This window comes from Merops nubicus, unplaced genomic scaffold (genome assembly GCF_000691845.1).
Source record: "Merops nubicus isolate BGI_N331 unplaced genomic scaffold, ASM69184v1 scaffold28165, whole genome shotgun sequence".
In the NCBI taxonomy this organism is placed as follows: Eukaryota; Metazoa; Chordata; class Aves; order Coraciiformes; family Meropidae; genus Merops; species Merops nubicus.
Window position 1 is genome coordinate 16,712 of NW_008609364.1, and position 15,290 is coordinate 32,001.

General features: G+C 43.1%; 2 protein-coding genes across 2 annotated transcripts in view; one reads left to right on the forward strand and one right to left on the reverse strand.

The window, feature by feature from the left end:
* Positions 1–824, forward strand: part of MORN3 (MORN repeat containing 3) — a 7,029-nt gene extending 6,205 nt beyond the window's left edge. Inside the window, exon 5 of the mRNA XM_008940580.1 lies at positions 756–824. Within this exon, the coding sequence (XP_008938828.1) occupies positions 756–824 (69 nt within the window). The remainder of the gene's footprint in view (positions 1–755) is intronic.
* Positions 825–4,503: 3,679 nt separating this feature from the next.
* ORAI1 (ORAI calcium release-activated calcium modulator 1) lies at positions 4,504–5,105 on the reverse strand. The gene has a single exon (XM_008940582.1). It carries the CDS (start codon positions 5,100–5,102, stop codon positions 4,542–4,544), a length of 561 nt encoding a protein of 186 aa, XP_008938830.1. The 5' UTR covers positions 5,103–5,105; the 3' UTR covers positions 4,504–4,541.
* Positions 5,106–15,290: the final 10,185 nt, after the last annotated feature.

Genomic DNA, 15,290 nt, shown 5'->3' on the forward strand with positions numbered 1-15,290 from the left:
CTCAGAATAGGAAAGAAGTGACAGATAAAAGGGGAAAAATTGACTTCGGATTTTCATAAACCTTTTGTCAAATTGCTGTTGTGAGCACTCGTTAGAGAAAGTAGATGACAAGCAGGCATTAGGAACTGCCACTAAACAGTCAGCTTGTGCCTGGTGAGAAGCTAACGGTAAGGATCTGAGCTTCTGCATGGGAGAAGCATCACTGTGTATCTTCTTTAGCCAGCAAAAGGACCAAACAGTGGGGATGCACAGGACAGAAGATGGCTGAAAACTAAAGAGTGATTGTCACATGCTTTGAAGGAATCCAGTATGTTGATGACAGGGTTGCATCAAGCCAGAATTTGAGCAGAACTGCAGGTGGGGAAGGACACAACATGGTGGACTTGGGATATTTGCTGTTGTAATTACTCACCCACTGAGGCGCGTGCCTGCAGTTACCTTTTCAAAACTACCAGTGAGACCCAACGGGCTACAAATCAAAGTCAGTTTTGTCCAAGAATGCGTTTTGTTAAAGGGGAATCAGCCCACTCCCACTCCATGCAGAGCTATTTCAAGGAGATGAAGTGGTGTTCAATACTCTAATAAAATTAGGAAAGTGTAACCATATTTCTAAAACAGTAATTGAAAGGCTGCAGTAGAAACTGAAGTCCTGATACAGGGGAGATTTCTCTGTTAATGCCCGAGTAATCAAGATCTATAAAAACTTAAGCTTCTCCAATTACACTGCATAACTCATTTGTATTCTTTTTATTTAGATTGAATTAGCTGATCCAGATGGTGTTTTAGCAGAGGCCCAGGCGATGTTTGATGACAGCCAAAATTAATAACCGGATGCTGAAGGAAAAAAAAAAGCTGTGAGATAAGAACATGCTCTTGGGCTCCTTATTCATTCCAGTCTGAAATCCACGCTGGGGTATGTTGTTATGGTTTGCCTCACTCTTCCCTCGAGGCTGCTCATGTGTGTTTCATGCTGCAGGTGGCTCTGCTCAAGGGCCTCCTCCCATTCCCCATTATTATGGAAAGAAAAAAAAAATTAAGATAAAAGAAAAAAAAGAGAAAGCCACAAGCAGCACAACACTGGGACAGGCAGTGACTCTGCCCAGCTCCTCCAACCGATTCCTTCTGTAAAGAAATCACACTCCTGTTGGTTTCAAGGTCTCATGCTGCCTCAGAGAAGCAGCAGGGTTTCTATCATATGCTATAAAATCAAAACCCTAGAAAAGTACAGTCAAATAATTGTACCCTTCCACCCCCCTAAGCTTAACCCAATACACATCTTTGACCCAAGATGGCTTTTGAAGTGATAACAAATCATGTTTCAATTAATATTTCTATTAATACTTGCTCTCTCTGTGCATTTTCTGTAAGGTGAGCCCCAGGAATGCAGAGCACCGGATCTCACCCTGGCTCTGCTCCCTGGCCAGCTCACACACCAGAGCCAGCCCTCACCAGCACTGGTGCAGAAACAAACCATGGGCCAGTGGGGGTTAGTGCACTCAGTTAACACTGTGCTGCTGAGCATCACCCTTTGCTTACAGTTCATTTGGTCCCTTGACTTTTCCTGTTTTCTAGGCTGAAAGAGAAAACACTTTTCTATTTAAGCACTCAGAGAGAATCACACAACATGTTTAGTCCTGAGATTTAAGCAACACTGACAGGAAGAAACACACATCAACTAGTTTATGTTCTTCACACCTGTCAGCATGAACAGGAAATTTTATCTTTGTATTATCCCTGAAATGAGTAACTGAACATATTCAAGAGATCCTCAGCAACACAGTTGGGACTAGCATGATATAGCTGAAGAAAAAAGGGATATAGATAAAATAAGTGTATTTTGGCCTCTACATAACAAATAATCAGCAACAATTGAGTATATTTTATTTCATTGAAGTATTTTATATCTAAATAAGTGATATACAGTAACCAACGTTTAAAATGCTTGAGGTAAATGCATAACACCATTAGTATAAATAAGGGATTAAAAAAAATTTCTAAGTGCACTCTTAATGTTTAGATCCACGTGTTTGCATCTGGTGACTCCCTCTGGCACACAGTTAGGAGGCTGTGCCCGAGGTGCAACTTTCATGACCATTTCCACAGGTGGGCAACGAGAAACATACTCAATATCATGGCTTAAAGTGCAGAAAATAGTCAGAAAAGCAGCTGTAATAACAGCGCCACTAGCTCAGAACCTACTGGCTGGAGAAAGTTAAAAATAAGGTCATCCCACTAGCTTCTAATTCTGTATTTCTTAAACAAAACCAAAGCCCTCACACTTCTGTTATTTTGTCAAAGATTCACAAGATAAAGAGAAATTCAGCTACTTATCTGGGACAGCAAGTGGTTTTGCAAAATAAACAGGGAAAACATTTTCTGGACTTCATTCAAAAATAACATTGTAACTTTTAAATGCACAATTTATGGACAGAAGTGTAACTTGTAAACCTGACAGCATGCTTTCAACTATTTGCTCTGTGTGACTATTGAGTCAGAAGGTTTTCTTCTTTTACTGAGGATTTTAAGTCTTTTTTCCCCCAAGAGAGGACTAGTGTACCAGTAAAGGATGGGAAAATATATTCTGTGCCTGCTACAAAGACTTTGTGTTTTGGAATGCTGCTTCATTAATGCCTTTACTAAGATGATCCTTCCAGTGCTCTGCAAATGAACACCAGTGGGACACCGTAGTCACAATTCTCACCATCAGCAGATTTACATCAGTAACAGATTTGAAGCACAACGTAAGGGCAGACCTAGAGAAAATCCATCTTGGCCTCTGTACGCCGGAAGGACTTGTGAAAACAAAGGGAAAGCTGTTTTCTGCTTGTCAGCCAAGGATATTGCTGGGGAAAAAAAAAAAAAGCCCAGCAGGTTTTTTTTATAGTTATTTTTCAGAATATGAACACACCACGGGTAACCTTGTCAACACTTCCCACTGTGGTGGTGCTGACATGAGAAATGAGTCCCGCCTGCTTCACGAGGCAGCTTGGGCAGTAAACACCCTCTGCCACCCCAACTGGAGCCACATCCCCGTTTGAAAGACGTCGGGATAAGCCGAGACAGAGGCCGGGAGAGCCCACGGCAGGTGCAGCTCCCCTGTACTGGCACCTTCACTCCCATCTCATTCAACACCCCAGGCCTCTAGGCACAGTGTTAGCTACACAGGCACGTCAAGCTTTGTTCCATTAGACCTGAAACCTGTCTCAGTTTGTGTTCAGAAAAACTCAGCTTGTACCCACTAAAGCCCAGAGCTGCTCCACAGAGGAACTGCATTCCAGTAAATTCTGCTTCTAGACATCGCTAGAATTACCGAAGCAGCCCAGGACAACTGCTGCAATTGTTCTCAGACAAACCTCTTATCTCAGGGACCAAATGGCAGTTTTTGCTTAAAGAGGAAATTAAAAAATGGCACAGTAGCTTCGCTGTCACAAACGTGTCTCTGAAAGCAGCAATATTAATTACAAATAACCTACATTCATAAATAAATATACATAGAGAAGAGTTGTCCTCCAGATCCTTCAGAAGGCAAAAACGTGTAACAAGTTACTAAATACAACACTTCAGCAAGAAGAGTTTTTCTAAACAAGGAAGACCAAGGCATAGCTAATTACTTGGGAATCCAATGCAGAGAAAGCACCTTTTGCTCTTTGTATCTGAGGATTTATTAAAAATACATTTTTAATATAAAAGTATAAAACAATTTCTACTTTGGCTTAGAAAAAAAACAGTAGTTCTGATTTTCAAGCAAAAACAATTATCCAGTGATAATTTCCATCTAGTTCCTTCTTTTTAAAAAAGATTCCTAAATGGGAAACAGGCAACTCTATCCCTCCAGAGAGTATGTGCCTGCTCACGAGAGCTTCCAAAGTTATTGCTTTTATTTTCTTCCAAGGAAGAGTGGAGTAGGATCTCATTCCTACTCATGTGGCCATACCACATCGCAGTAAGACTAGTCATGGGTGTTTAGCAAGTTATAAAATGTGTAACTGCCACGAGAAATCCGTGAAGTAATAATTACTTGGCAGCAAACCATCCTGAGGAAAGTGGTGGGAAAGCTTTCGCTGCTACCATCTGTCAGGCCTTCTAGAGAGCAGCGCTAGCACGGAAACCAAGTGCTAATTGCTGCATATCCCAAGTAATTTGTATCATGCCATGCAGTATAGATTAGACAAACAGTATTTTTCTAGTAAATGCCAACATCAAATAAAGTGGGGGGGGAGGGGAAGCTTCTCTATCCATCCCTAACAAATACCCAAATGTACAATGTTATTTGCCATGTTTATACAGCCACAATTCAGCACGGACAAGGAGCAATCTACACAGCACTCACAAGAGGAGGGACACAGTGCCAATGTATCCACCATTCACTCCTTCAGAGAGCCAACATTTTATCAAAGGAACAATTTTTTTTCCCTCTCCAAAGGGCTAGAACAACATTTATCATCTCTCTGAATGGCAATCAACAGTTTGACCAGTTCATCCACACGGGAGCCAACATAACAAGGCAGAAGCAGAATAGTGGGTTTATTTTAAGTACAGGTTTATGCAAAATGAGTAACAGCCGAGGAGATGTTATCACCTCTGTGATCCAGCTGATCCTGGAGCCGTGCGAATTCCGCAAGTTCATTCAGTTCTTGGAATTGCCTGTCTGTTTTATGGCTCACCAGCGACCTGTAGAAGTGGACTGCAAACACAATGAAAACCAATCCAAAGGGAACCATAATAGATGTTGATGCAATGGCTGCTGCCTGTCCTGATGTGATGGCAGAACTGTTGCTCTGGAGAGAATTATCAGTTTTCTTCTTTAAAGGAAGAAACTTCACCCAACACAGTAATACCACCTCTGCAAGAAAGAGCAAAGTGCCAATGACAGTAGAAAAGGCCCACGCGAGCTCGATGTGCCGGTGCATACGCTCATGAGGAGACTCCTTCACCGAGTTGAGGTTATGCACATTGCTAACAGCCTCTATGTTTGGCAGAATGCAGGTACTTATCATGAGGGCAAAAAGGTGAACTGCAACAAGGACAGTAGTGCAGGCACTGAAGGCTATCAAGAGACCTTGGGGGTAGTCATGTTCTGAGTCTAGCTGAACTTCTACCATAGCCACCTGAAAACAAAAGAAGAGAGATGCAGTTACCTACATTACATAATATTTGACTATAAATTATTATAAGTTTCGATCATGTTTCCAGTAGATCATCTGCTCCAAATGAAATAATCTGCATTTAAATTTCCCTTCACGTCATTCTGCACCCTTCTCATTATGTCCAAATTGAGGCCTGAGCCATCAAGCAAAGTCCACTGTTTCCACACTCGCAGCTCTGTTGTAGAGCCAACCACCAGTGCTCACAAAAGCTCTGACCAGCACAACCATCTTGCCACCTCCAGCTCATCCCAGCACAACAGCTAACGTTAAGAGCCCAAGTATGCTGATTACAGAAGGAAACATTTCTTCTTTCCCATGTTATAAATAAGTATCTAAGCAGACTCTAGAACACAGATCCAAAACCTGAAGGTCTCCACAATGTCCAATGGCAGCCCAACATTAGAGGCTGGAGGAAGGACAAACAGTAGTCTCCCAGAAAAGGTAACAGACATCACTGGCCACTCTCCCTCTGGAAGCTGTGCAGCCTGCTCTCTGGATGAGCAGTGCCATCTTGTGAAGATGCTCCCAGGTCCAGTCCTCCACTACTGTACACAGCCATGCCCCTTCATAAGTTTAAATCTCCAAGCATGTCTGTGCTTAGGGAGCAAAAATGAGCAACAAGTAACAGCATTAGGAAACTCATAAATGCAGCTCAGATACTTTTGGTAAAGAAAATGAACTAGAATCCATCTTAACATGGTGGTTTTATGCACATGCACTTGAGTAACATGAATCCCAGCAGCCCTCTTGAAAAATAGTATTTCCTGATAAATTTGCCTGCAGACAGAGCACAGTTCCAAAGAGGGGATAATGTAACAACTTCCCTATGTTTAGTGCCCTTTCACAAAGGACTGTATTAAATAGACATAATATGTTTAAAATGTAGAGAAAATAAAAATTTAACAGCAATCTTAAACAGAAACCCAGGTACAGCTCGTAAGGGAGATGTCATTCATGGAGGCCACCATTCAGCACTGCTCAGATGGATCCACACCAGCCTTTGCTGCACCTTGGTGGTCCACTCTTGACCCTTTGTTGAAATGACTCGACTGGCTCGCCCGGCAGAAGCTACCCTGGTTCAGGAGTGGTGATTTTCTGTGAGCTTAGTGAGCCAAGCTGCTTCTGCAGTGCCTCTGACAAGCAACAAAGCTGGCACAGGCCCATGTAACTCAGGGGGAAGCTGCTGTACCAGAACCTCAGACTCTTGGCAGCACTCAGCTGTGAGCCCAGCTCTTCTGTTATATACCAGTTTGTCCTCAAAAAGATCATGAAACCAGTTCATACAACATGGTGCCTGAAACAAATCAGCTCTTTTAAGTCCCATTAATGCAGGGTTAGCCCATTACCACAATCCATTATTCGTGGTTTGGAGAGTACTCAGTCTATATCATACATTTCAAACCCCCCAGTTCTCATCAAGCTGTTATGAAGAAAATTTCATGAAGTATGGATGCAGGGAGATGTAGAAAATAGGACCCAAAAACAGCTGCAAACCCAGAATTGAAACCTCACTACTGTGCAAGAGCTGAGCCAAGCTATACCTAGTCTGGGATCCCATCTTCTTACAGTCCCAGAACCAGCATGTTCCAAGACACCAGAACTCTTAACCACAAACACACCAAATACTCAGTCAACTGAGGATTTTGCTCGGGCATGTTTCAACAGGCATTCAAGGCCATTTGCCAATATTTTAATCCCTTTATTGAAAGCTTTTATCGTCATAAGCCAATCCCCCAGCTAACTAGCAGTTTCCAAGTGTTACAAGAAACTCCACAAGAAATTCTATTAAAGCATACATAATTATTGCTTGAAGATTTAAAAATACCAGTTCTCAGCTGTGGGAAACTTCACATTAGACAGGATAAACTTCTGGTGGTCAGTCTCTCTTCTGCAGGACTGTTTGTCAGGTCCCAAAGCACTCGTGAGACATTGGACTTCCCCTGGTTTTCACAGGACAATTACAATACCCCACCACTGAAGTATTTTTGATACTTATTTTTGAAGTATTTTCATACTTATCAAAAGTAAAGAGCTTATTAAGATGAAGACTTAATTTTATTTTGAGAACTGATGTCTTTTCTATTTGGCAAATGAGATACATTTTATATTTCCATTAACCAATGTCTCCGTGTAACAATGATATCAAGGATCTGACTTTGAACTTCAGACTCTGAATTCCAACACACCAGCTGTCCTGGAGCTCCTGTCTCCCCATTTCAAGAGAGCATCAAGAAGAAATCTTTTCTTCCTTGCCTTAGCTAAAAAAATTCTAAATAATTATATTATATCTAAATGCACCCATTTCTCATGTGGCTATAATTACACTCATGGCCAAAACAAAATGTTGCAAGAAATGAGCTTAAATTAAGGAGCACCCAGAGACTCAGCTCTGTGCCTAGATAACCACTGACAGACTCCTAGGGACAACAAACTATTAAAAGGAAAGATACAGACCCGGAACCCAAGTTTTCCTGAGTTAAGACAACTTCATTTTAACATTGCTGGGTGTTCCCCTAAGAGAGTGATCCCAGGAGTACCTACAACCATTACACACTGATGGGAGAGCTTAAACCCGAGTCTGAGCTACACAAGCACAGCTTCAGTCTGTGTGGCTAACAAGCACATGAACACAGACCTGCTCTGCACAGGAAGCTTGTTGGGTAGGTAGGCCCCAAATCATCTCTCAGAAGAAGAGTTTTCTACAGGACTGTACCTGTTACTTCTCACAATTCACCCCATAAGCAGGAAGGATATAACTTCCTTCACCTCAAACCACACCATGCAATTACTGTAATTCCAGTGTACTCTCTCTCTAAGAATAATTATGGGTAGCATCAATACCACTTGAAAGGTACCCTAAGTGCTAGACTTCTAACTTCCAAAATGAGCTGGCGGCTGAGCAGCCACCACCCGTTATTCCCAGTTTGGGATGCTAACAAGGTGTGACTAAGGCAGAGCACTGAGGGGAGGACAAGCTCCCAAGGGGGACTCCTAGAAAAGACCAGGGCACTCCACAGCAGGTGCATGTCTGGACCAGTTTCAGCATCTTCTCCCAGCTCAATCAGCTGGTGTGAAAACTCAGCACAGCCCTGATGCTAAACACCAAGGGAGCCTGGTGTTAAGAATGACACTTGAAGTTAAGTTTAAGTCATACTTAGCTATCCTGTCAACAAGCAAAACAACCTCCTCGACCCAAGGGAAGGGTTCCAGCTGCATCAACTGCTGGGCCAGGAAAGATTCTACACCAAAGCGAGTAACAGAAATGCTAAAAGAGATACAGTATCTACCTGCTTTGAGGGAAAGCATTATAATTTAACTGCCTGGGTGACACAGCAGCTGGAAAAATACTTCTATTGCCACTGAAGGGATCACAATTCTATAGGCTCAGACCTCCAAAGGAGGACTGTAAAAAAACCAAAAACATGCTGAAGCAAACTAGCTGGATGGAAACACCTGTAAGCAAAGAGAAAAGGCACTAAGCTGCACTGAAGCAGATGGAGTCTGCACTGGGGCACAGCAGAACGTTCAACTCCAGCTTGACCCATAAGTGAAAAGTCAGTTCATGTTCTGTCTTCTCAAACTGTCAAGAAAACTAATCTGGGAACCCTTTCACTGTAAACTTTCAGAAAACTGCCAACTCTTTCCAACTGCAAGTCTCTGTTCATTACTTCCTGGGCCGAGCTTGAGCCAGGCATCTAGAACAAAAAGCTCCATTTTTCAAGATGAGGCCACTGTGCCTGTTTTCAAACAGTGATGCAAAGCCTCAGAAGTTCCTCTCTCCACTGCTGCTGCTGTGCTTTCAAAACACACAGATCACAGCTGCCCTTGTAGGGTAACACTTGCAAAACCAGGGCCCCAGCGAGCTCATCTGGCATCATCCAAATCCATCCAAAGCCTGATCTTATAGGTACATGCTGATGTTACAGGAGGATTTTTCCAGTGTCCTCTACTAGGTTTCTACACTGCTTTGGAAGACAGGCCCCTCATTTCAATTTTATTTAATGTTTAATGTCCTGAAATGTTATTTTCACATACTTGTATATAATTCTTCCTTGTCATACTAGATCAGAATTGCTTAAGACACTACTGCTTTTAGATGAAAATCAAAATCCTGCATGCTCTGAAGGTTTCTATCCATACAAGAGCACCTGCACAGTGCCTCTGACAAATACTGACTCCACTGCTTCACAAGAAGCAAGCTGCAATACACTAATGAAACAATTTCTCCCAGTAATAACAATTAATATAATGAACTAGTTGCATACAAAGCTGCAAATGAAGCTCATGTTGCTACTGAAATGCAGGGTAAGCAACTGCTCTGTTTTGACACTTGTTCATTTTTATCATAGCAGCAAACTAATTGAAAACAGAAATTAATCACTTGCTTCAAATTTTGGCATTATTCCCCAGTTTTATAAGCTACTAGACAGTATCTTGATTTTACTTAGACTTGTTTTAATTCCAGCATAATGCAAGCTTCAAATGCAATTCCTGTCTTAAGACAGGGGTTTCTGAAAGCAGTATCCAGGGAAATAAAACACGATAGACAATGATCAGAAGACCAAAAGGGAGAACTGTAGGAACAGCCACCCATGTAACAGGTCATGATGACACTCAAGACTTTCAACTCAGGACAAAAGGCTACTGCTCTTGGTTATCATGCAATAGCAACAGCAGTGCCCAGCTTTCTGACACAACCAGAGGCTTACACCTTTTTCAGAATCAGTAACCACTGCTGCAGAGAAAAGGAGATAAAATGCCTTATCTCAAGTGAACCTGTACTATCTATGAGCTATTTATAGAGGACTTCCTCTCTTCAACTTCCTCACAAGGATGGCTTTGAGCTCTGGTGGGCAGGAATGGAACAGGGGCTGGAGCCTGCACCAGCTGCCAGGCTGTCTCCCACTGTACCCAGCCCTGGCCCTAATGCCCAGCCCCGAGTCCCAACAGGGCTCAGCGTGCCGCGGACAGACGGCTCCGAGCCAGAGCCACAGCCCATTCAGACTCCTCACTGCTGATCATCGCACTGGAAAGGTGTGGCCACATCTGAGACACTCCATTTGAGCTAAATACACTGCAACCAGGGGGCTGTGGTCAACACCTACTGATAGCTCCACCACAGGATGGCTGTAGATCTGTCCATTGTACCCATCTGACCAGCCTAAAGCTCCAATCACAAGTGCTCTCCTGTCCTTTGTACCTGACACATTCAGACAAGAATCACAGAGCAAGAAACTAATCTTATTAGAAGTTACTAGGTTTAAATATAGATACTCTCATAATGACCCATTTAATGGAACACTTTTGAGAATGCTGGCTCTTGGTATCATCACTTTCTGACATTGCCTACCACTCGTGCAGTTAGCTGCTGCCTCACAGGTTGTGACAAGCAAAACCCTTTCAGAAAGGACAAGACAATGTCAGCTTCAAACATTAGTCTTACTAAAGACACCAACCACCTCTTAATAAGCACTAGTCTAGAATTATCTGTATACCCTCACAATACTGTTCTCACCTCCTCTTTCTTGGCCAGAGCTACCATCCCTAAATAGGAAATTGATTAAGAGGATGAGACAATTTTTATACAGTCTCAAAAGAAAGCTGTGGCTTTCAGTTGGATGATTACAAAATGGCTACATTTTGTAAGGGTCCACCCACACAGAGAGGGGAGGATGCACATCTTACCTGGAGAAATGTATCTGTGCTGCAACACCTTCACCCTGCTGGACCAACACACACCAAGGCAAAACGGCACATGGTGATCACAGAAATACCTCAATCAACACCTCTCTGCAGAATTGTTTGCTTGCCTTCACTTGTTGCAGCCAGGACAAGACCTCACTACGTCTAGTTAAACACACAGTTACATCTGCAAGTGACTCTTCATAGCACACACTACTACGAGCAGGAAAAAACTCCAGGCACATGAGAAGTGCTTTCTCCAAGTTCAAATCACAAGGTTATTTCAATAACAAATTCCAACTTCCAGCTCATTGGTTGTCGACACGTGCGACCACAGAAGAAGGTCGCTAACGAGACGAGTGCCAAGGCCTCACTGGAGATCAGCACTGCTCTGGCTGCCTCCAGGCTCCCTTCTCCTGCCAGTACTACGAGCTCCCAGAGGCAGAGGCGCAGAGCCAGGCTCTCACAGAGTGTCTGCACCATTCATGAAGAGTTATAAACAACTCATACAGAGACTCTGAATGAGCCGGAATCAGTCACCGGAAATTATAAAAGATAGATCAAAATAATGATCTTACTACTGGTTTTATACAGAAAAGAATGTAAGCATCATTTATGCATTACTCCAGAATCTTGACTCTGTGGATTACTGTAAGTTGCAGAATGGCAAAACATCAGTATTTGCTAAAGCTAACACCAGAACATGAACATGGGATTTAATTTTATTTTGCTACAACACATGAAAAGGCAACACCCATATAATCAGAGTAATTGCATCTTCAGAAGACTATCTATGCTGTGTTACATACAGGAAATCTATTTGATTAAGTACAAGGTCAGATTAGACAGCACAGCAGGTAGAAGAAACAACAGCTCAGCATCACCTTTACAGCCTCCAAATGACAGCAGCCACTCGCAGCTGCTGTTAAGACAGAACATGAGAGCCCCAAGTGCTCCACAGCTGCCTGCCTTGCTCATCTGGAACCTTGAGACAGGGATGCTCAAAGAGGCAACAGAACGTTGCTTTCACTACTGGAATAGAAAAAAACTTTTATGTGGGGCTTGCAGATTCTTCAGAGTGCAGTTCTAACCTGCAAGTGTAATAGCAATATAAAAGTGGTGGCAGAAGCCACGAACCTGTGTCCATAATACTTTCCTGCAGGTTCCACAATGCTGCTGTTTCATGTTATTCCACCAGCAATGTGGTTAAATACAGCCATAACAAATTCTGCAGAAAGACCTTTCTGATGTTTAGAACCACAGAGTGTTTGTCCTTCACTAGACAAGGACACTGTTGTCCAGACTACCTGTACAGCACTGACAGCAGCAGGGCTCCAGTCCTACCTAGCACCACTTCCACATCAACTGTTCTTATTGAAATCAGCTTCATAAATGTTTGCAGTCAGTCTGCTACAAAACATGACCGAAGCTGTCTCCAGAAGACCATGCTGTCTATATTTCAAAGGCAAGAGTTAACAGTTTTTGATGATATTAAACATCTGAAGCATATATATTACTATCTAGACAACAGTCTAGCCAGCTTGAATCATTAGAAGTACTTAAAACTGTGCTGTCCAGTAAATAGCATCCACCAAATCTGAAATATAGCAAAGCCAACCGCAGTGTGTAATTCTCTCCCCTAGTTTAGCCTCAGGTTTTCACAAAAGTGTTGACTGGTTGAAGGAGGTGATGTTTGAATTCCCTGCTTCGATGACTGACATTGGGATTTAACAACTTCCCTACGATCTGTGACTCTGGTATTGTGATGCTGTCATGGCAGTGCACGGTGCAGAATGATGCTACACCAGCTGAACTGTTCAAACAAAAACCACCTCCCAGCAGCCTCTCTACGCTGGAGCTCCCAGTGCTGCTGCTGTAGGTGTGGGTGAGCTAGTGCTTGCAGCAGTGGCTACAACCTGCAAAACATTTCCAGCATCCAGGCAATTAAGAAATTAAAAGAATTAAGAATTTAAGAAGAATTAAGAAGTGGATTAAGAAATAAAAACCAGATAAAGCCAGGCATGGGGGGGAAATCATACATCAATATCTGGGTTATAACACAGAAGTGAGAACTCCTCGATGCCTCCACTGACACATGAAAGGAATCCTTTGTTCTTCCATGGACTACACATACCCTACAATCTCCAAATTCTTTCTTTACCTCTAGCAGTCTGGGGGATTGGTATTACTTTATGGCCCTGTAAATTGGAACGTCTTAAATGCAAGATTATAATCTTCTTAGATTTCCTCCTAGATGTAAGGCACTGGACAACAGTATCCACGGGAACCTGCACAAAGCAGATGCTCAGGTTTACTTCTGGGAGCTTGCAACTATCAGACCTTGCAGCTCTTGCTGAAGCTAACACACAGTAGCAAATCATGATGTGGAGCTCTACAACAAAACCAACTGTAAGCCAGGTTTTTAATCAGTCTCCCCATGGAAGCACAACACTCGGGTCTGAAAGCAGGCTGAGCATTTCCCACTCGACACAACTGAGCTGGGCAATCTCTCAGCTGTGGCACACACCATTTCACCAGGGCGTGGGCAACCAAGCCCGAGGGAATAAACCTTGCAAAATGGCTGCAGTTACACACAAAATGAGCACAAAATAAAATAACGGTTTGAGGGGGATAAACTTAGCTCATACAAAATGATGAGAGTACTGTCTAATTAAACAGCAAGGATCAACGGGCCCGGTGTGGACACCAGCACATTCCACTCCTGGCAGTTCCCATCACTCTGCTGGGTGGTCCTGATGTGTCATTTCATCTCTTTCTTCCTTGTGTCCGTAGGGAAAATGGAGGAACAATGACCCTTAATTGCTGTTGTAAGCTTTAGATCCAAGACCAGATTAAACTCTAGCAGCATTTCGTTCAAACATCAGGTGCCTAAGAGTCTGATGAATTCAGTAAGCAATACAGTGGGGTCCTGCTTTGCAGGGCAGAAGGACAACTTTTAAAAGATAAGCAAAGTTATTCAAATGAAATCAAAATACTTGAAAATTAACTCACTCTTCTGAAAATAGGTTAGGAAGTCTCAGCTAAAGAACTACCTGTCGTAGCAAAATCAGTAAGGCTACAAGCTGATTTCCAGCACGGTCTTGTTAAAGGAAGAAAAAAAAAAAAGTGGAATTTTTTGACAGGGGTAACTTCCGGGAAATTAAAATACAATGAACGTTCCCATGTAACACTCCTGGCAGCTAGAGATTTTGTTACTCGCAGCAAAGTGGCTCTTTCCCGAAACACCCTAAACAGTATAAATTCAAAAGCAGCTGCAGGACACTGAACTCCTAGAGCTCTTCTAAAGAAGCAAGAGGAGTTAAGCAGCCTCACTTCATACGTCCATGGGATTTTGAGAGTCCACGTAGCACATACTTAAAAGAAAAGCCAAGGGAATTTAAGAGCTTAAGTATGAATTTTAATTAATAGTATTTTCATTAATGCAGATGCAACCTCCCTCAGATGAAGGCTTGTAAACCCCAACAACCTACAGGTGTTTTCCATCTTCTCTCTCTGTGTAACAGCCTGACTAAACAAACCACCCCGACAGAGCGCCCCGGCCCAGGAGAACCGGTGTGCAATAAAGAAAACTCATCCGCAGGAGCGGGGAACGAGCCGCCAGCCTGATGCGCGTTCCCCGAGGAGAACCAACTCAAATGTGCCGCTGCACTCACAGAGCTGCCTGTCAGTCAAAGGAACAGCAGTCCCCCACCACCCCGAAGAGTTGTAGGCTGTTTTTAGCCATTGAAGGAGGACAGTGACATTTATTTGACCGTCAGAAGGCTGCTGCAGACCGGCTGCTTTGTTTGCAAACAGCATCTTCTTATTAGAACAATGGCTCTTAAGGGGAATATATCTTATGGCTGAAAATACCTCGTTAAAAGCAGGACAGAACTCAAAGCAAAGCAAACCAGAGGCGTACAATTCGGTGTTTACAACTACTAAGTGTTTTTACCAGAGATGATAAAGTGGCCGCCTGCGGAGTTAGTCCCTTGGTACGTTAGAGGACTGGACGTACCTGAAGCCCGTAAGTTACCGCATTTCAACCTACATGGAGCCTTCATTTCAGATAATTAGGAGTACTAGACTACGTTTCTACATAAAACCCGAAGGTAAAAAACATATAACAGTAAAGACGTTTCTAAAACGCGTACAAAGCTCCAAACTAAGCAACGCTCCAGATTTCCTTACCAAAAAAAAAAAAAAATCAGAAACATCGCAACTACAGATTTTTAATGACGGATGTCATGAGTTAGAGGGAGACGCCATCAGCTTTAAATATTCTTCCTTACTTATCTAAACCTGCCTTTGCATCCGCTTGCAGAGCGTGTAGGGCTGTGGCGTGGCAGGAGCGGGAGTGCAAAGTCCCCGAGCCCCGGGAGAGCTGCGGGACTGGGGGTGCGCGCCCCGCCTCGCTCAGGGCACCGGAGCGCCCAGCGCAGCACCGAAAAACCCACCCCC

Coding starts and splice junctions, on each gene's coding strand:
- ORAI1 (XM_008940582.1), bottom strand. CDS start 5,102: ATGGTAGAAGTTCAGCTAGACTCAGAACATGACTACCCCCAAGGTCTC.